Source organism: Fistularia commersonii, chromosome 30, assembly GCF_037954325.1.
Source record: "Fistularia commersonii isolate RoL2024-O1a breed Wild chromosome 30, RoL_Fcom_v1.0, whole genome shotgun sequence".
Lineage (NCBI taxonomy): Eukaryota > Metazoa > Chordata > Actinopteri > Syngnathiformes > Fistulariidae > Fistularia > Fistularia commersonii.
Genome location: NC_141313.1, coordinates 3,459,196 through 3,479,230, shown reverse-complemented (window position 1 = coordinate 3,479,230; position 20,035 = coordinate 3,459,196). Strand labels below are relative to the sequence as shown.

Sequence of the window (20,035 nt, the reverse complement as noted above, 5' to 3'; positions counted from 1 at the left end):
TCTCTATCTAACGTGGTCCATTACATAATTTGATTTTGGCCGACTGGGACGAAACTGGTTTACAGCTTGATAAAGAGGAAGACGTCACCTTCGTTCCACGTACACCAGGAAGAGGCCATAAAAGCAGGAGAAAATGTGATCTGTCTAAAACAGCGCAGAAAAGGCAGCGTTATAACGCTTATAATATAAACTCTATCGAGGGAGTGTGTGTGTGTGTGTGTGTCTGCGTGGTTCTTTCTAGGTCCTCCTTCTCCCCCCCGCCAATCACAACAGATTAATTGAGGACTCAACTGTCTGAAATGGGAATGACAGCGCCCATATCTCTGCATGTGATTGACAGGTGATTGTGATTTGATTGGCAGATCAAGTTAAGTTAAGCCCCGCCTCCTGACCCAGTGACAGCTGGAATTAGCTGCAGCGCGCCCCTAATGACCCCATGAATTTTTATTTTTTTACAACAAGGTCCTTTCACCTATGTGTAGATTTTCTGTTTGTACATGAGAAACAAGGAAATAAGCGCGGGTGAGGTGGCCAACGTGCCCGTCTTCAGGTGACTGTGTTTGTTTTCGGGCTTTTAAGCATTAAATTGCTCATCGTCAGCAGTGACTCAAAGCTCAGAGATCATTTACAGAAACACGCACACGGAGCCGTGCCTTTTCATTTTTAATCTGGCGTAATGGCATTCGTGTCACATGACTCAGATGACATGACATGATTGTCAAACCTTCATGATTAAGAGGGAGAACAGCATGTAAACATATATGACAAAAATGAAAAACATGAAACATTTAAATCAATATTTGTTTATATTCTTAATTAGGCAATACATGTGAGTGCACATACATACAGAAATGTCAAAATGTTGAAAAATGGAAAAGACTGTTTTTATTCATATATATGTAGCTGTACATAAATGGATGCATACATATATATTTGTGTATAAAATGTTCAAAAAATATGATCTTCCAAAGATTAAAAAACATATTTTGAAAAAGTTATTTAAATTTATTTTTCATCGTTTCCAATCTTTCCTCTATTAAATGAATAGGCCGCCTAGGTCGTCACATATTTACATAAATACATACATATCTTCACATTTTTAAACATGTATGTGTAAGTACATTAACGTACATACGTTTAACATTAAATGTAAAAAAAACTGTAAAAATGTGTTTTTCTTTGTGTTACATTTTTATATATAATTGTATTTGTAAATACATACATACATAACTGCATGCAGAATTCCAAACCCCATTTTAGAATTCCCTTTTTGTTTTGCACATATACATGAACATGTTAGTGTACATACAAACATACACTTGTAAACGTCAAAAAATATAAAAATATAAAAAATTAAAAGAACATTAAAAAATATTACATATTTTTTCTTTCATTCAAACATCCTCCATATTTTTCAAATATCCACAAGCATGCGGGTGTGCATTCATATATACATACATATTTTAATGCCAAATTTTCCTAAATTTAAGTATAAAAAAATTAAACACTTATTCATAAAAAAGGGGGAAAACTAGAATTCCGAACCCTGTTTTTTTTAATTACATATACATATATACATCCATAAACACATACATTCTGTATGTATACATACATCTAAACCTGCACACATGCATACACTTGTACATTTGCAAAATATCCCTAAATTTAAGTATAAAAAAGAAAATGAACAATAATTTTTATAAAAAAGGGGAAAAACCTGAATTCCAAACCCTGTTTTTTTGTTTTTAAATACTAAACATATATACATCCATAAACACACATTCGGTATATATACATAAATCTAAACCTACACACATATGTACAATTGTAAACTTAAAAAATGAATGGAATCTTTAAAAAAATCTAAAAATAATACAAAGAACATTAAAAAATGATGCAATTTTTTTTTTTTAATTCAGTCTAACACATACTTTTTTAAATATGCATAATCATGTATCATGAGTACATGATATCATGAGGAGAATTTTGAATGTATATCCTTAAAAAAATAAAACAAATTACAGTAAAAACAGTTAAAATGTTAGAATATACATTTGATTTTTTCAATTTTTTTTTTTCTTTTTGGCCGAATTCATATATAAGATAAGATATACCTAGGCTTATGAACATATAAACATAAATACATCACTTTGCTCTGCTGTGACAATCGAATTTCCCCTATGGGGGTCAATAAAGTACTATCTTATCTTATCACTTTCATCACTTTGTGAGTTGCACACCAAGCTGCACTCAAATGTCTTATTGCGCAGCCAACACTGTTCATATTTACAATAATGTACAATAATGTTCCTACAATATGCATGTGACAATAAACACTTTGAACCTTGAATCTGGAATACATTGTACATAAAAACAGAAAAAATGAAACTCGAAAAATAAGGGAATATTGAAAAATTTGCAAATATTTTTTTTTTTCATTTTTTCAGACCCTGGATGAGCAGTGAGCGGGCGACACGGGTCCAAGTGGCGCGAATCCACGCGGGACTGCCGTGGACGTCTCTGGCTTGGAGATCCTGCAAGTCCAGTACAGAGCATCTGAAAGAACAGGAAACACTGCGGGGGAGCGCGGGGGAGGTGCATGACCTCCCCCTCTTCCTCAACCTGTAAGTACAGGACAATATTTATACAATCAACCAAGCAGCTGTGGGGTGGAAGGGGGGTGGGAGTGGGAGTGGGAGTCGGGGAGTCTATTCCACGTTATCTGCTCTTCCTTAAGACGTTATACATAAAACACCTGAAGCCAAGAAGGTGGACAGTCAGAACCACTGGTCCACATGGTGTTGCTTAGAACCCAAACATTTGACCTTGCACCAAAACTCCCCCTCCCACACCCACACACACACACACACACACTTGATGGTCAATAATATTCAGTTGGACAAAAATCAGCCTGAACGTGGTGAATCATTCATAAAAAGAAACGATTTCCCCGGAGTCGTTATGGAATTTTCAGAACGGGTTTGCCGAGCAAACACTGAGAATGTCCCAGTGGAAATCCACCCATGTTTTTTCCACTTCCTCGTTCCTCAGGGGGGGCCGGAGAGGTCGGAGGGGTCGGGACTTTGAGCCTGGGTGTGTCAGAGGCAGGGCCTTTGTCTTAGCAACATGAATCAGATATACATTCAACTCCACGGTAAAAAAAATATACATTTATTTAGAAAGTAGGGGACACAAGGTTAAAAAAACACAAAATACAAAAAATGTACAGGGTGTTGTGCGTCATCTGGATCGACGTGCGCGTCTGAGCCGTCACTTGAAGCGGATGATCTCCTGGGTGGCGAGCGCGATCAGCTGGTTGAAGTCGAAGCGGATGTATTTCCTCCAGAAGCGGCGGTCTTTCCCGTACGTCTGAGCCGGATAGCAGGGGCTGCCTGAGGGGGGAGAGGGAGAGGGAGAGACGGGCGACGGTTTGACGTCTCGCTGGCACGGCCTTTTGTAAAAAAAAACCCGACCGACGGTTCAGGAACCGTAAACAGAAGCTGGGTTTCCATCACATTTGGAGCATTTCATGGAGGTGATCAAAATTGGACTCAATTGGATGGGTTTATTTTTAGTCGGGTAAATATTGATGTGTCAATGCACTATAAAAAAAAAAAAAATTAAAAAAAGACGTATGCAAACATAATTAGCCCCTGTAATTGATTGCATAACTTAAGAAAGAACAGAGAGGACTTTTGAAACAGAGGAGAACCTTTTTTTTTTTTTTTTTTTATTTACGGGAGAGACGACTGGGTCAAAGCCGAGATAACCTGACCTGGAAGATATACTCGCCATAAAGTCAGAGCGTGAGTCAGCGTACACTGGTACTTGTCTATCAGTGAGTTGAGAGCCATCGGAACACTGCTCCACCCTGCGAAACACTTTGATTTGGGGTTTCCTTTTATTCCATAAACCCTTATCGAACTATGATCCCGCCCTTTGTTTGAGTTTAGTTTATGATGTTTTTGTTTCCTCCGGGAGTCTTCGACAACCAGCCGTACCCGTGCACGAGCGGCTGCTTTTTAGTGAAACCGTGACCGGGTTGAGCTTGTTAAGATTTCCCCTCACCGATACCGTGGAGGATTCTGGCCACGGCTCTCCCCGAGAACTTCTCGTCGCTTCGGCAGGCGAGGAAACTGCGTATGTCGGCTCTGACCTGGGGCTCCCAGTCCAGGAGCTTAGACGGAAAACACAACAAGTAAACCCGAACGTTCAGATGGTTCCTAACTGAGATTCGGGTCCGTTTTACCTTGCACTCCTCCAGCTCCCCGGCCCCTGCAGGCTCTGCAGCCTGGCTCCTGTCCCGCCGCTTCTCGAAATACTCGGCGAGGAGGTCTTTGAGGTGGAGGCTCCGAGCCTCGTCCAGGTCGTCCACGCAGGAAGATGCGCTTTTGAAGGCGACGCTGAAAAACGCACAGTATTACGAAACTACTGAAATGCGAGCAGATTTTCCGTCTTAACATTTATTGCATGAAAACGGCGAGAATGAAGGCCTAAAATGGATCTCTGGGTTCTCATACCTTTTGAAAGCTTGGAAACACGCGGTCAGCTGGTAAAGCTGCGATCTCTCCTGCTCCTGCACTCGACCGTGGAGGAACCGACACACCAGGTCCATTTCTTCGTCGCTGAGGTCGCCGTAGGAGCGGAAATAGAAGGATGGGGCGGAGAATTCAACATGGACGCCGCTTCTCCCGCCAGCTGAAAAAAAAAAGAAAAAAATGGTTATTCTTAAGCCTTATCGGGCGTTTGGGTATTTAAACACACACACCTTGATCGGTGCTCCACTGCAGCTGCCTGAGTCCCCTTTTCACTAGAGGAAGCTGCCATCCCATAGTGTCCGCCACCTCCACCACGTCAAACTCCAGCTGACTGCACGCCTCCACTCGCTCGCCCGCCATGCGTCTCCTCGCCAGCACGACGGCCACCGGGGGGCAGCTGCGAGCGGCGAAACCGATTTCCTTTAAATCGCGATTGTCGAGCGCGGCGCCGGTGCGTTCAAGTAGGACCCGTGCGTCCGAGTGAGCGCCTCCTTACATTCTGGTGATCTTCCGGAGCTGCTTGGGCCCGTCGTAGCAGCTGACCTTACACGTGGACAGGATCGGGTGGAGAAGTTCGACGAAGCGCTGCGGGTGGAGCTCCAGGTAGCAGAGCAGCGTCTCCACGCCTGCGATGCACAGAATATAAGTAAAGACGCTAAAAAACACCATCAGGTCGCCATCGCTTCACTTTGTGTTCGCACACACCCTCCTCGGTGATGTCCAGAGCCTCTACCGTCTCCTGGATGGGGACGGCTCTCTCGTGGGTGTGACACGCTCTCTCCTTTGGCCACTCCGCCGTCTTCGGGGATCCCGCCGCCTCGCCTCGGACCACCCGCTCCTCCTCAGCGGGGACACTGAATCCGCCTTCCCGGTCGCACAGGTCCATCATCTCCAGCAGCTCGGCGTCTTCCACCTCCTGCAAAGCACGGGAGCAGATGCTCTGACTCGGGTCGGTCCCGAGGCGGCGGCCGCGAGGCCGGAGCCGAACCTTCTTGATCTCCTCTTGTTTCTGCCGAAGGACTTTGCATTTGCACGGAGGGAAGACCCTCTGGACCAGCCTCTTCACCGTGTAGTAGTCCACGGTGTCGGCGTAGATGTGGCGTCGCAGCTCGTGGAGGTCCTCGCCCTGCAGGGACACACGACGGGCGTCCGTTGTGAGCGCCGGGTGATCAACGCGCACATAGCAAAACCCCGGGTCGGAGTCCCACCTCAGGGTTAAGGAAGAGGTGACAGTGAGCCGGCTCCCCGTCGCGCCCGGCTCTCCCAATCTCCTGAACGTAGCTCTCGAAACTCTGAGGAGACACAAATCGGCATCTTCCTTTCGACATTTGAGACAACAGAACCTCGCAGCTCAAAGCGGAAGCAGTTCCTCACCTTCGGCATGTTGTAGTGGATGATTCCGCGCACGTCCGACTTGTCCAGGCCCATGCCGAAGGCCACGGTGGCCACCACGATCCTCAGCTCGCCGCACATGAAGTTGTTCTGGACCCGCCGGCGCTCCGACCCGGACAGACCGGCGTGGTAGGACTCGGCCTGCCACTTGAGCGGTTTACGGATCTTCTTCCTCGCTGGGATGCGGAGACAGACCATCACGATCGACTTCGGAGCTCCGCTTTTCCACCGTTACCATTTCGACTCGCCAAAAACGAGCCCACTGACCCAGCTCTTTCTTCTTCTGTCCGACGGGGTTGCTCTGGATTTGGCCGCCGCTTATCTGGCGGTTTTCTTTCACCATCACCCCCTGCAGGCAGGTCCGCAGCAGCGCCGCCACGCGGGTCGTCTCCTCCCTCCGGGTGCAGTAGACGATGACGGAGTCCAGGCAGCCGAAGCGCTCGCCTTTCAGCAGGGACACCAGAGCCTGCGAGCGACAAACGAGAGGGTCGGGAATATCGCCGTGGAAACGCCGCAGCGACTTACGCCACCCTTTCCTTCGCAATAACACACACAATACAAGTTATCAACTCCGCGGAATGAGCGCGGCACCTGATCCTTCTCTCGGTCCGTGGACACGGACAGGTGCAGGTTGCTCGGCACGGCCGCCGACCGGACGGCGATGCCGTCGGCGTCGCTGATGTCCAGGTGGTGGGCGATGTCCAGGGCGGTGGACAGCGTGGCGGTGGCGGTGAGTCCCAGAAGGCACCGCACGCCCAGACGCTCCCTGAGCACCTGCAGACACGGATCAATCCCGCTCTGAGTCCCGCCGGGGTTCGGACGAGCCGCGCGCCATTTCGACCGGAGATTTATCGGCACTGCGAGCAGAGCTGCGCACAACTAGACTCCTGACCTTACAGAGTCTCAGGTAGCAGGGTCTGAAGTTGTGCGACCACTCCGAGACGCAGTGGGCTTCGTCTATGCAGGCGAAGGCCACGGGGGGGAGCTCTTGAGCTGAGGGCAAACACCCCGAACCCGATCCGCCGCCGCCAACCAGAGCCTCCGGGGAGAGGAGCAGCACGCACACCTCGCCAGACTTCACCTGGGGTTATATTTTCAGGTTATATGCAATGTTATGTGACATCACTCTGGCATCGTTAGCTATTTTAAAATGACCTTTTCTATCGCGGCTTCCCTCTGCTTCATGGTCATGTTGGAGTGGATGCACGCAGCCTTCAGCCTGGCGGGTATCCCCGATAGCTACACGCACACACAAATCTTAAACTTCTGTTTGCAGATGGTGTCCCGGCCTGTCGGCACGGACGGCGTACCTGGTCGTCCATGAGCGAGACGAGGGGCGAGACCACCAAAGTGATGCATTTGGCTCTCTGGGCGTACAGGTAGGCCGGGAGCTGGTAGCACAGCGACTTCCCCATCCCGGTGGACAGCACCACCAGCGTGGACAGGCCTGCAGAGGGCGACGCCGATCAGCGGCACTGCTGTGGTGAAGGTATGAGTGTGTGAGTGTGTAGATTGACCTGACAGGATCCTCATGATGGCCTCCTCCTGTCCCGGTCGGAAGGATTGGTAGCCGAGGTCCTGCAGAGCTGATAGTACCTCACCAGGCGTGGCTAAACACACACACACACACACACACACACACACACACACACACACACACACAAGGCGGCCACGCAGTTGTAAGGGATATAGAAATGCAAAAAGAAAGCGGTGAGCCGGCACCTGTTGTGTCTCTTTACCCTGGACTGTTCCGTCGTCTCTGACGGGATACAGGGGCTCCGTGGGCGGCGGCGGCGCAGGGCGCTCGTAGTCGGGACGTATCACATTCAGCAGGGCGTCTCCATGGTTACCGTCCGCCTCCTCACCCCGGGACTGCCGCTCCTCTCCGGTACCGGCAGAGGAAACTGGAACGCACAAACACAACCTAGCACTCACATGCCGAACGGAAACAAGTTTACGGATTTGCGCACGCCGAAGAGCGAAACGCCGGCGTACCCAGTGTTCCCGTCGCCCTGGCAACCTCCTCCAAGGTGGGCAGTTCGAATGGCTCCTCTTCGACCGGCTCGTCCGCAGGAACGGGAGGGGGAGGGGCTGAGGGGTCAGAGGTTACGGGCCAGAATTACAAGATAATTTACTTGCCAGGATTCCAGTTCTTTTCGATTGATACATTTCCAGATCTCCATTTTTGCAGGTTTTACGAGGAAAAAGTATTTGTGTGTGTGTGTGAGAGTTACCTGGGCCCTTGCATTCCATGGCCCAGTGTCCGGTTCCCCCACACTTGTAGCAGGTGTCGCCTTGGCGACTGTGCCCTCCTCTGAAGCCGCCCCTCCTCCCTCTGCCGAAGTAGCCGCCGCCTCCGCCGAAACGCTCGCCCTTCAGCTGGAACTTCTGCATGTAGAGCTGAGACGCGCAGAGAAGGGCCGGCGTCACGCACACAGACGTGGTTTTCCTCAGGACCGCAATGGATACGCGCTCACTTGTTTTCGTAGAGCCGCCCCTCTCAATGCGTATCCTTTGACGTGGGACTTCTTCTTCAGGTTTATCTTCACGAAGTTTCCCGCCGCGCCGCCCGCGCTCCTGCAAACCGGAAAACGTCCAGACATTTCGGAGGCGAAAAAACGCCGGCGTGCGATGATGCCCAAGGGACGTCTGCCCCGCTCTCACCTGGCTCTCGGAGGAGGCGCGTTGTACGTTCTCCTACATCCAAAGTCCTCTGTTTCTCCCAACAGGTTCTCCTGAGTTTCCTAGACAGGGAGGCCACCTTCTGGTCAAAAAGCAGTAAGATACGCGGTGGAGGAAGTACCGTGGCTGATTTCCAACCTTCTTTGTCAGCTTGTTTTTTTTCTCCTCCTCGGCTCCGTCGCCATCTTCCGCCTTTTTCCTGGCTCTACCTTTCTTCCTGGCTCCTCCTGCTGGTGAGCTGCCGCAGGTACCGGAGTTCTCCTCTTTCTTTTTGACACCTCTGCGTCTTTTCCTGTCTCCCTCCTCATCCGCCATCCCGTCACCTGCTTCTTCTCCCTCCCTCCGCCTCTTCCTCCCGCTCTTCTTCGGATCTCCGGGTTTGGGGCTCCTCGGATCTCCTTCAGTCTCGTCTCTCTCCCCCAACTCCCGGAGGTGGCTCTCTTTTCTTTTTCCTCTACGAGCAGTTTTTGGAGTTTTTTCCTCGTCCTGAGAAATCCTGTCAACATCGTCATTCCTCTGTCGCTCTAGCACCGCTCCTCCTCCTCCCTCCTCCGGAGTGTGCGCGCCTTCGTCGCTCTGTTTTTCCCGCTCTCCTTTACCTCCCATTTCTCGCCCGCCCTCTCTCCTGGTCAGGTCTATCTCCTGGTTTCCTGCTCCGGGCCTCTCTTGGGCCGCCATCTCTCCGAACACCTGACACCTCTCCAGCCACTTCGTGTCCACCAGGCTCAGCCTGCTGGCAGGCGAGGGCTTGCCCAGCCGCCCGGTGCAGTGACCTCTGAGAGGGCTTCCTCTGGAGCTGAGGAAACTGCCGGCGCCTCCAGACCCCGAGCCGACGCGAAGGGCCGTTGCGGTTTCAGCGTCCTGCTCCAAGTTGTTCTCTAGGGTTCCTGCGGGTAACGCCAGCTGAGCGGATGATCCGCCGCCGGCTGGAGTTACAGCAGATACCCACTCGTCTTCTTTACCAGGGCAACTCTGATTAGCATCGCCGTGGTTAGCGGGTCCATCCGCAGGCTCGTTGCCGGATTCTGTGACAGGTTTGAATAGTTCAAACGGCTCTTCGGGCTCCACTGGCGCGAGCGGCGTTCCCAGGGCGGGCTTTGCACGTCTGTAAGCAATCATGCACACTGATTAGGGCTAAAAAAAAAAAACAACGGGAATCTAGTAGCCGGTGTCGGGCTGCTTTTGCGTCCGTTGCGCTCCAGCCGTGTCATTACCTCGGCGAGAAGAGGCTGGATTCAGGCTTGGGGGTCTCGGCTCTCCCGGCAGAAGCCGCGGCGCCGTCTTTCAAGGAGTTCAGAGGCAGACGACCCGGGCCGAGAGATTTCCTCAAAGAGACCGGCCGGTCCTAGAACAGCAGCGAAGACACGTCTTGTGGGGTCCAGTTTAGGTTTCGATTTCCAGAAAAGAGGGTGAAAAAAACTTACCTTACTGAGTGTGGCCAGGTTGCTTTTGAGTTTGAGTCCGTAGTACTGGGCAGAGGCCTTCAGGCTGTCTCTCTCCGCGCCGCTCATTCTCGGAGAAGCTGCTGGGAACGTGCTGCGGTTCAGATGAGCACCCCAACACTCCGAGTCCTAAACAGGGAGCCTGGGTTTAACCGCCTGTTCCCAAATGCTACTATCGATCGTCCACATTCAAAGCGCAGGAATATAACTTATTTCAGGTTTTCTGCAGGAATAATAGTTATTGATTGAGAACAAACACTTTATAAAACAAACAAACTTTTCAAACTGTTGTATCAGTAAAACTGTCAAAAACCTGAAGACTACATCCAAGTTCAGATATATCAGGCACATATTAAACCGCTTGAATTGTGCTTTCTGTGTGGAGTTTCCATGGGTTTCTTCCAGGTTCCTTCAACAATTCAAAAGCATGCAGGAGATTATTGGGAAAAAAAATGCCCTGATATGTGAATCGTTGCAGGTTTCTATGTTTTGGCCAAAGACGGCTAGGATAGGCTTCAGCATCCCTACGGCCCTGAGAGCAGGATCTTAGGGAAACATGGACGACAGGACGAAAGGGGAAATTGGTGTATGTTGACAGATGTGTGTATGTTTGCGTGTGTGTGTTTGCACACCTTCGTCTGCACAGAGTCCTCCTCACATGCAGGTCTTGGCTGCCCGCCGGCATCGCTGTTCTCTTTGGCCTGCTTCAGACAGCGGTACTCTTTGTAGAGCTCTGCAGAGGACACACACACACACACACACACACACACACGCATGAACACCTCTGTGCCTGGGCTTCGATGCAGCCTCCTTGGACACAGTGGGCAGTTGTGTACTTACTCCTGGTCTCCTCTGGGGCTTGATCGATGTCTTCCTGCAAGAGAGACAACACAGATGCGGTTCCTGGCGTGAAAACTCAAAACACGCATCTCGTCTACAGGGAGTTCATCGCTTGCTTACGTTCAAACTACTGACCTTACTGGGTTTCCGCTGGTGCTGTTGGACGAATCCCTGCTCCCAGTTTTTGAGCAAAAGTTTGACCATGTTGTAGCGGTCCATGACGGCGACACCCCCGGCGGATCGCCTGTCTCTGCTTTTTCCGAGGGAGTTTCTGTCACGAATTGCGCGTTGTGGATGTGAATATTGACGTGGATGCTACAAGGCATCTCAAGCTAGCGTTGCCAAAATACTCCTATAAATACTTATTCCTCCGGCCAAAGCATCCCATTCATTACCACCAAAGCATCCTATTTAACGAGCGTGCTCGACAAAAGTATAGTTTTCACTGTTCTGGTAATCATTCAAGTTCTTCTGTTGTTATTGATATTCGTAAACATCGCAAGGCAGGCAGCGGTCCGGCTGCGGCGAAGCGCTTCCGGGTTTTTTCCAACTTTCCCGCGTCGGACAGCGGCAGCTTGTGTTGCCAGATTTTGTAATTTTTCCGCATTTTTGGCCAATTTTACAAACCATAGATTCCTTCTTTCATATGACTTGAAATAATGAAAAACGCAGAAAATATGTTAGTGTTAGAAACGAAAAGATTCCCTGTGGCAGTTTTATGGAAAGGCGAGTACTTGTGATTTCGGGGAGTGGAGTAAAAGGATAAAACGTATTGCCGGCTTTTAGCAAATCTGGCACCCTTGAGGTCCCTCTAGCAGTGTAAGAACCACCCTTTTAATATCGGGCTTGGCAAGTGCTAAAATCCAAAAGATATTCGAAATTATGACATCTATGCGTATTGTGCATGTTTCTCGTGGATTGCAGTTTTAAATTTCCTCTATAAAGATTATCACTCAGCCATTCCCACCCTTGTCAAGCAAAAACAGAAGGCCCAGTCTGCAGGCAAAAAGGCTTCAATAGAAACTATTACAAAGAAAAAGAGAAAAAGTTGATCCTATTTGTCTGGCCCACACGCATATATTTTTGACTCTACAAATATGTTCAGACAACTCCTGAAATATGGATTATTATAAATTATTAATATCTAAAGCAAGATTTCACGATTACTTAAGTTGTAAAAATCAATGTATACTCTTATACTGCTGTTTATATGAATACGTAATGCATTTCTGACACGTCAGTATCACACAACACTGGTATCATAGCCTGCACCACTTATGCATAGAGGTTAGTATTTGATTAAAACCTGTTAAATCAAGGTATTCGCAAAATAATTTACACATCTCTCTCCATCAAAGTGGTAAATCAGTTTATTGCAGCCAAAGCAAAATCCAATGAGACATGAGCGAGATGTCGACAATGAAAAACATATCTTTCTTTCGGAGGACGCGGCGCATTAAAAACACACCATTACAATATGGCTCTGCGAGTAAGGACGGATGTCTTTCAACATTCGCCGTAACTTTCTCCTCTCTACAGCTGGGACAACTCGTGTAAGTATGCGCCCAGTGTCTTGATTCCCTCGATGTAGTTGTACCTGAAACAAAACAAAAAAAAAAAAGTAAGAATGAATATTTCATATCCATTTCCGCATCACGCTTTTTAACATCCTGTGACCACATGGGACATTATCCCGTCTTCATGACGCAGGCGGAGGCACCGGGGGGACGTCTCGGGACACGAACCTGTTGAGTTTCTCATTCTGGGAGTGAGCTCCGTCGTCAGACGACCCCATGGGAAGCAGCATGACGCTACGACCGGTGGCCTCCTGGAAGGTCAGCGTGACGGGGATACTGCCGCCCTCGCGCGTCAGGTCGGGCTCCACTCCGAAGACTGCGGCCCAGCAAGGCGACGGTATGAATACGATAAATTATATGCAGTATACATATATATATATATATATATATATATATATGTGTGTATCCAGGAGATAACAATGCGCTATTGCGAGATGTTCTTTGCATGTGACTCAGGATGCACATCTTGGGTCAGCAAACCGCTAAGTAATTTAAAACAGTGCTCTGGACTGAGACAACGATTAATTATTAGTTCTGCGGAGATATCTAAAAATATTGCTCAAAAGAATCAAGGGCCCAAAAAAAATTATCAAAGCGCAAATGTTTAAATCGGCACTAGAGGGTGGCGTAGAGCTCTCAACATGGAGCTGGATCAGGGGTCGGCAACCCTTAACACTCAAAGAGCCATTTGGACCCCGGTTTCCTCGGAAAAGAAAACACTGGGAGCTGCAATTACTTTTTGACGTCTACAATAAAGGTACTACTGTATATATTGCTTTTAATTACCTTTACACTTTGTATAGACAAGTGTGTAGTGTGTTGCTTCTGAAATTCACAAAGTATAACGGAGAAAATTAAATTTTATTTATGTAATGAACCCATTTTGAGCTTTGGGCTTTCAGAGCGTGTAGCGGAGCCTTGACCTGAATTTTAAAAATAAATTGGGAAAAAGTCACTGTGTCAGTAAACAATAAAAAAATATTTGCAAAATATCTTCATAAATATTTATTTTACCTGATTTATGGGACTTCTGCTGCCCATAGTATCTGCAAATCGGGACTTTACCAGCTGGCGGGTATACCGGCTTCCGTGAGTGTGACGTTATTTTGACCGGCGAAAAATATTAAATATAATTCTATTTAATATTTCAAGATCACAAAAATCTTCCAACTTAGAACTAAAAGTTAAAAAAAAGGAATTAACAAATGAAATACACTTCAATTAAATATCTATAATTTATTTTACCAAGCCACTCGGAGCCGCAGTGTTAAGATAAAAGAGCCGCATGTGGCTCCGGAGCCGCGGGTTGCCGACCCCTGAACTAGATGAATAAAGCATTCCGGAAAAATATTTAAAAAAAAAAAAAAAAACAGAATCCCCGTCATCTCCGAATTTTCTGTTGGGTTTAAGTGAATCAGCTCTTCTGCCAAGAGATTATTTTGAATCGGTCAACTTTTACCTGTCTTCACGGCCTTTCGACCGGCCATGTAGTGCGGATGGTTGAAGTCGGACACCCAGGCTTTGGCCCCGTGGCCCATGTACACTTTCAGAGTGTTGGGGCTCTCCAGTTCCTTGAACTTGTCCTCCAGGTATTTGAGTACCTATGAAAAAATATTTGTTTTGAATGTAAAAAAAAAAAATGCGGTCCCTTTGTACCCCTGACCCAAAAGGTGACGGTGATTTGGGTTGGGGGCCCTTCCAGGGTTTTCCTGGGGGGGGGTCACATATACCTTTTGCTCCACGTGCGCGGGGTCCATGTCTGGGACGAGACGGATGGAGAATTTGCCGGTGACTTTGGCAGGGATGACTGTCTTGGCCCCTGCCTCGGAGAAAGCGCCCTCGATGCCGTGAAGGGACAAAGACGGGAACCTCCAGCGGTGCATTAGGACTTCATCCTGCAGGAGGGGGGAAACCAGGGAGCTTCACAATGGGCAGCAGCTCTTTTCAGACACCAACAGAAAATATCCTTGCCTTGCTTTTGTGCAGAAGCTCCTTGACACCGGCATCTTTGCGGTACTCTTTCAAATCAAAGTCAATATTGTCATAAAGCATGGACTCGCTCTGGGTCACGGGCAACACGCTGTCACAGATGCCCGGAATCAGGATTTTCCCTTTCTTGTCAACCAAGCAGCCTGTTGTGGAGGACAGAGGAACAGAAATAACACTTTTTAATTTCTCCTAAACCGTTCAGAGAATTCTCAGATGAGCGTCGCCGGGCTGACACCAATCCCTAAGGCGGAGTTACTCGCCCATAAGTGCGACGAGGTCGGTCATTGCCTCGTGAACGGAGCCGCCAAATACACCGGAGTGGAGGTCCTTGGTGCTGCCAGTCACCTAGAAATCACAAACAAATTAGCGTCCCAGTGCCAAAGATGTGCTCCGCCACCAAATGCTGGGGTCAACAAGCTGGCCGTCCACCTCGATGAAGAAGTAGCAGATCCCCCTCAGGCCGTAGGTGATGCAGGGTTTGGTCTTTCCCAGCCAGTAGTTGTCAGAGATGCAGACGTAGTCCACGTCCTTGAAGAAAGTTTCTTTGGATTGTTTGATGTGGTCCTCCAGGCCCTCGGACCCGGACTCCTCCATCCCCTCTAAGCAGAACTTGATGTTGACGGGAAGGTCCTGGGAAACGGACACGGAGATGATGTTTACGAATCCGCGCAGGCGACATGGAGACAGCGCAGTCAACCGGACGAATAAGGCGGGCGCCAGGATAGCGCAGATGAAAATGTGAAGTGCGACACTGAGGTGACAAAAGAGACGGGGACGGAGGACACTGCCGGGGATTGTGCCATTTCAGGACACACTAGAGGTTCAAGCGCAGCGGCTGCATTTAATCATTACGCAACTGCAGGGATAAGATTCTTACCTTCGACCTTTGACCAGCCACCCTCGAGTCATCAAAAAGCAATTAGCAAATCAGCATTTTTCAGCGAGTTAGATCTGAAAATCACTGCGCTGTGGTTGCAGTTCATATGCACAATCTGATCCTAAACCAGGGGTCGGCTACTTTTGCCATTCAAAGAGCCATTCGGACCCCACGGTGAAGAAAACAACAGGAGCCACACAACCCTTTTGAAATTTAAAATGAGTGAACACAGCATGTAAGGGTTTTTTTCTTTTCTCTGCTATGTATTAACAAAATATGTGTTGCATTTTTTTGGAAATCAATGAACAAAATAACATCTCTGCTTGCAACAAAACATTTTGAACTCTGAAAAAAAGACGTTGGGTTTAAGGTTACTTTTAAGCAAAATACTCAATGTCTATTTGAGTCCTTCTTGCATTTACTAACGGTTAAATTATCCACCGGTAGCAAACCAAAAATACCGTCCTCTCTCTGTGTGCTGTTATCCTTTGACTGCTGTGTGCAGTCGCTTATTAAGAGCAACAAAAATATTTTACAATTTTATTTAGATGTTACAAGACTGCCATAATCTTCAAATTTAAAATTACATTTTAATAATGAACAAACTACAGTAAAATACATTTTAATTAAATACCCATGAGTTACTTTCAAAAGTCACAGGGAGCCGCATCAGAGGGATCAGAGTAACAGTAACACCTTTACTTACAAGTTGAATTCATTTCCATTAAATTTCCCTGTTAAAATGAATTGAAACACGATTCACCTGTTCCAAACACCTGGTTTTATCATGGGTTATTAAATTCGGAAAATGTACTTTATGAATCACAAATGATGTGTGAAAAAAATAATAATACATACTAGAAGAGAATGGAAAAAAAAATGGTTATATTCTGTTATTTACCATGATGATCAAACGATGATGAGAGGTTGGGGGAGTTTTTCATTTGCTGCTTTATCTCCTAACTCATCTGACTGGCTGAAAACACTTAATGCTACAATGTGCTGTTAAATATAACTTCCACTTTGCTACAATTTATGCTTAAACTTCCTTTAGTCGTGGAGTGAATCAAACCGGCTTTGAACGACTCTTCTGACGTCTCAACCGTTGACGTTACCGCCGTCTGCTGCACCAAATCTCCATAAATGACCCCCGCCTACTCACAGATGATGCTCTCCATCATGCTAGCTCTCTCTCCAGCTTGTCTTGGACATGATAACACGCACAACTCGCTCCAGGAATGTCGCTGGTCTACCTGGCGTCTCTCCGACTGGCACTAAATGCCACTTCACGGATGGCGGCCACCAAACACTCATCCCTTTCGCTCGTAACTCCTATCTCGGCTCGAATCGCAAAGCTAAAACTCACCTGACCCGTTTCAAGAATATTTCAACCCCTTTACTCTGTCAGACGAGCCCGGACGAGGCCTCCTGCTTGTGATATCACAGAGGATCTAAAGCCCGATTGGCCGGCGGAAAGGCCATATCACGGCGATGTTAAAATGTTGACGATTTACGCTGAAACCCTGGAGTCCTGGCTGAGCGGGAGGTCTCTCTTTCTGCTGACGCCGTTACTCGTCAAGCTCTGCATCGTCTCCCGACTCACTTGGTGTGGTTTGAGATGTATCGGCGCAGGAAACGCGAAACAGTCGTGGGAAATTCACCTGTTTTATCTTCTGGTAGGCCTCAATGCAGTTGAGCCAGGCCAGAACGGGGCCTTTGTCATCGGTGGAGCCTCGCCCATAAAGTTTACCTGCATGGAGAAAACACGAGTAAGATCTTGTATGTTTGAAAAAAAAAAGAAAAAATTTTTTATTAGCCATGGGTTCTTGTTGATCTGTTGTCACTTTTTCACCCAGATGGTGCTGCTTGGGAGTGTTTCGTTTGGAAAGTGCCGAAATTGCGAAGTTGAGGAAAGAAAAAAAAAAAAAGACAAAAAACAATGACCTCTGCAACAATTGGAGCGACAGGAAGAAGTGGATGCGGTGCAGCCGGTCAGCTGACCGATGAGTGTCGACAAATGAGCCTGACAACGCGCGCACACAAGCCGTGCCACTTCGCCAATTCGGACACATTTCACCTGAGCTTGCAAATCCTTTAAATAAAAAAAAAAAAAAAAAAAAAGGAGAACTATGCTTCTGACAGAACCCGTTGGAGCAGCAGCAGCGCTAGCAGATAAGGCCTGATTTGTGATTAAGAAGACCAAAGAGTAACGGCTCCGGACTTTGGAAAAATGACACGATCGTGCGGCACGCAGCTAATACGAGCTCAAAGAACACTTCAGCTCACACCTAACAATTTTGTGTTAGACCAACAGATACAGTCGGGGTTGTGTTACAGGAAGGGGGAGGGATGGGTTGCAAACATGTTTTACTTTCAATTTGAAATGCAAGTGGAGGGCGGCTCCACCGTACTGTTGAGCATTTTTGAGTAGAACGAAAGTGAAAGCCCTAGATGAATTCCTGAATTCCACGCCACCAACAAGAGGAGGGCCGCAACGGTGCAGCTCTCACCATCTTTCTCTACCAGGGTGAAAGGCTCCGTGTCCCAGCCGTCGTTGATGTCGGCCGGCTGCACGTCCAGGTGACCGTAGACACACAGCGTCTTCTTCTTGGGGTCCGAGCCCAGGTGCCCCATGATGAGAGGCGGCAGTGGGATCTTCTCTCCGGACGGGAGCTGTTTGAGAAACATGGAGGTGCATTAGTTCATGAACGTGTTATTAATACAACCAGCCGGTTTAGTTTTAAATCTAACCTCCTGCATTCCGATGTCAACCAATTTCACCGTGCCCCCCAGCTCCTCAATCTCCTTCGCTGCCATCTCCATCATCCTCTTGATCTCCTGTCGCTTCTCCGGCCAGGCGGACACGCTCTGGACCTCCACCCAACGTCCCAGGCGCTGGGAGAGGTACGGGGGTCAGCGCACGGTGTCCAAAAGCAGTATACGTGTTTTTATGTGTATGTGTGCAGAGATTCCAAGCAAGCTCACCTCCACGAACATGTCCTGGTTGTCATCCACATGCTTGAAGAGATTTGGCAGGTGCGACATCTTTTCCTGAGACGGAAGGCTGCAGGGTGTGAAGGGCAGAGGAGTGTGTGACGCCAAGAGCTCTGAGAGCAGCTTTTAAGGGGAGGACACTCCTCTGTACCTGCAGGGGAGAGGCTTGTTTGCTCCTCCTCCATCACAGAGGGGGTAAATAACACAGTTGAGGACCGCAGCACCACTATAAATGGACTTCAAAACCGGAAGGCAGCGAGAACGAACGTTATTTTTATTAAGGAAAAATTTGTTTTAATATTTGTGTGTATGTGTATGCATGCATAGAAAGCAAATACTTTAGTTATACTCTTTATATGGCTTTTTGATTCTTGTTTAGATGTATATTTTTGTGTTTCCCCCCGGCTAAACAGATTTGTTGTGTATATATTTGCTAATAGAAATAAAATTTAAAGAAAACACAGTTGAAGGCCCAAACCCCTCCTGTCACATCTTACGATGTAAGTAATCAGTCACATTTTATTGAAAAAAAAATTACCTGCAGCAGTAGAGGTCTTGGTATGTTTTCTTCCAGGTGAGGAGTAAAAATTAAAAAGTGCAATTTTAAGATTCACACACTCAAAGACAGGGATGGAAACGTCAGAACCCGGACGTTTTACGGGTTCACACAAGGAGAAAGACGCTTTCCCGACGATCACTCAGTAAACACCCGTCCCTGGATCAACTCACTCGGTGTCTTCACTTCCGGCTCGCCGGTCTGCACACGTGACGACCACCGCACGCGCGACACACTAAATCCAGCGTAGGACGGCGACGGTGACAAGCTGTGTGGATTTTGTTTTTTCCTAGGAGGTCCAAGGATAAGGCCGCACCGTGATTGGTGAGGAGAACTGGCCAATCGTTGCGATCCACAACCCAGAAACAGGAAGTACTTCGGTTCATTTAGCCAATCACAGCGCCGGAGGGACCGGGTTGAAAAGCAACTGTCTGGGAACATCAGCGGAAGTTGGCATTGGCGACCTCTACTGGATTGCTGAAGAAAAAGACGAATTTGTCTGGCAGAGGCAACCGCTTTCTGTCATGGACTGAGGTGAGATGTTTATGAAGGTTGTCATCATCATACAGGTGGTTAAAATCGTTGTGGAATTTTGCACAAAAGCCCAGCAGCCCGCAGGCCCAAGCCTCTGTCTGTGACAGTTTCCCTAAGGGCATATCCAAAATTTGAATTATGCCTTGCAGCTATAAGGCAGTTTATTCTGGTTGCTACTTTACAGTGGATTAAAAATACCAACCGGCTTTACAGAAAGTTTTGTTAGACACGCTGTGGCCTATGGTTTGAAAGATTCATGTGTCATTTCTTTAATGGTGTCAAATTCTTTGCAAATGGTTTTCATAATGAACAAATCTTATACAGTTCTGAGTTTGTGTATTTTAATGATCATCTCTCAGAGATGGATTAGCGCGCTACTTTGTTGGAAACATCCCCTTTCCCGTTGACTTATCTGTTTTCAATAACGGTAACCCCAGCTGAGATTGCAAGATAATTTCAGATAACACCTCTGTGATCTCCTTAGGAAATGTGAGGTAAAGAAGGAACCACTCTTTTGCATCAGTCTCTTTGCTTGCATTCGGCAAGCCTGGACAGGAGCGTCTCCAGGTTGATTAAAACATCAAATGTGTTGCACGACAAGCGCTTGTCTGCTT

The 20,035-nt window shown here is 47.6% G+C and overlaps 2 protein-coding genes and 1 long non-coding RNA gene across 8 annotated transcripts; 1 reads left to right on the top strand and 2 right to left on the bottom strand.

Annotated features, from left to right (window-relative positions):
- Positions 1-3,153: 3,153 nt before the first annotated feature.
- recql4 (RecQ helicase-like 4) lies at positions 3,154-12,014 on the bottom strand. Of its 5 annotated transcripts, XM_086178247.1 has the most exons (27): positions 11,030-12,014; positions 10,895-10,928; positions 10,687-10,787; positions 10,037-10,183; positions 9,827-9,957; positions 8,751-9,717; positions 8,595-8,674; positions 8,408-8,507; positions 8,165-8,330; positions 7,926-8,021; positions 7,670-7,834; positions 7,448-7,540; positions 7,241-7,377; positions 7,086-7,169; positions 6,823-7,011; positions 6,522-6,704; positions 6,198-6,396; positions 5,913-6,106; positions 5,747-5,830; positions 5,527-5,664; positions 5,244-5,454; positions 5,035-5,164; positions 4,769-4,935; positions 4,521-4,698; positions 4,250-4,403; positions 4,069-4,177; positions 3,154-3,392 (listed from the first exon to the last, which is right to left on the bottom strand). In XM_086178247.1, exons 1-27 carry the CDS (start codon positions 11,111-11,113, stop codon positions 3,271-3,273), a joined length of 4,443 nt encoding a protein of 1,480 aa, XP_086034373.1. In that variant the 5' UTR covers positions 11,114-12,014; the 3' UTR covers positions 3,154-3,270. The 5 variants fall into 5 exon arrangements, with proteins under 5 accessions (XP_086034373.1, XP_086034370.1, XP_086034372.1 ...); XM_086178244.1 differs by having other exon boundaries at positions 7,448-7,834; XM_086178246.1 differs by having other exon boundaries at positions 4,069-4,403.
- LOC147216142 (uncharacterized) lies at positions 8,542-17,668 on the top strand. Its single transcript, XR_015109163.1, has 4 exons — positions 8,542-8,617; positions 12,605-12,808; positions 17,018-17,106; positions 17,194-17,668. It is a non-coding gene; the product is annotated as an uncharacterized LOC147216142 (long non-coding RNA).
- Positions 12,247-19,089, bottom strand: cndp2 (carnosine dipeptidase 2). Of its 2 annotated transcripts, none has more exons than XM_086178250.1 (12): positions 18,870-19,089; positions 18,323-18,482; positions 18,089-18,232; positions 17,848-18,010; positions 16,999-17,087; positions 14,890-15,090; positions 14,721-14,805; positions 14,443-14,603; positions 14,202-14,366; positions 13,931-14,072; positions 12,640-12,787; positions 12,247-12,491 (listed from the first exon to the last, which is right to left on the bottom strand). In XM_086178250.1, exons 2-12 carry the CDS (start codon positions 18,380-18,382, stop codon positions 12,428-12,430), a joined length of 1,422 nt encoding a protein of 473 aa, XP_086034376.1. In that variant the 5' UTR covers positions 18,383-18,482; positions 18,870-19,089; the 3' UTR covers positions 12,247-12,427. The 2 variants fall into 2 exon arrangements, with proteins under 2 accessions (XP_086034376.1, XP_086034375.1); XM_086178249.1 differs by having other exon boundaries at positions 18,323-18,401.
- Positions 19,090-20,035: the final 946 nt, after the last annotated feature.

What these genes read in the sequence shown, in the direction of transcription:
- recql4 (XM_086178243.1), bottom strand. Translation starts at nt 11,113, where the DNA reads ATGGACCGCTACAACATGGTCAAACTTTTGCTCAAAAACTGGGAGCAG. An exon ending in AGGACTCTGTGCAGACGAAG is followed by an intron (nt 10,184 to 10,686) that starts GTGTGCAAACAC and finishes CTCCCTGTTTAG; the next exon opens with GACTCGGAGTGTTGGGGTGC. An exon ending in CAGAATCCTCCACGGTATCG is followed by an intron (nt 3,393 to 4,068) that starts GTGAGGGGAAAT and finishes CTCCCCCCTCAG; the next exon opens with GCAGCCCCTGCTATCCGGCT.
- cndp2 (XM_086178250.1), bottom strand. Translation starts at nt 18,382, where the DNA reads ATGTCGCACCTGCCAAATCTCTTCAAGCATGTGGATGACAACCAGGAC. An exon ending in TCTGCTACTTCTTCATCGAG is followed by an intron (nt 14,806 to 14,889) that starts GTGGACGGCCAG and finishes TGTGATTTCTAG; the next exon opens with GTGACTGGCAGCACCAAGGA. An exon ending in CGACCTCGTCGCACTTATGG is followed by an intron (nt 14,604 to 14,720) that starts GCGAGTAACTCC and finishes CCTCCACAACAG; the next exon opens with GCTGCTTGGTTGACAAGAAA.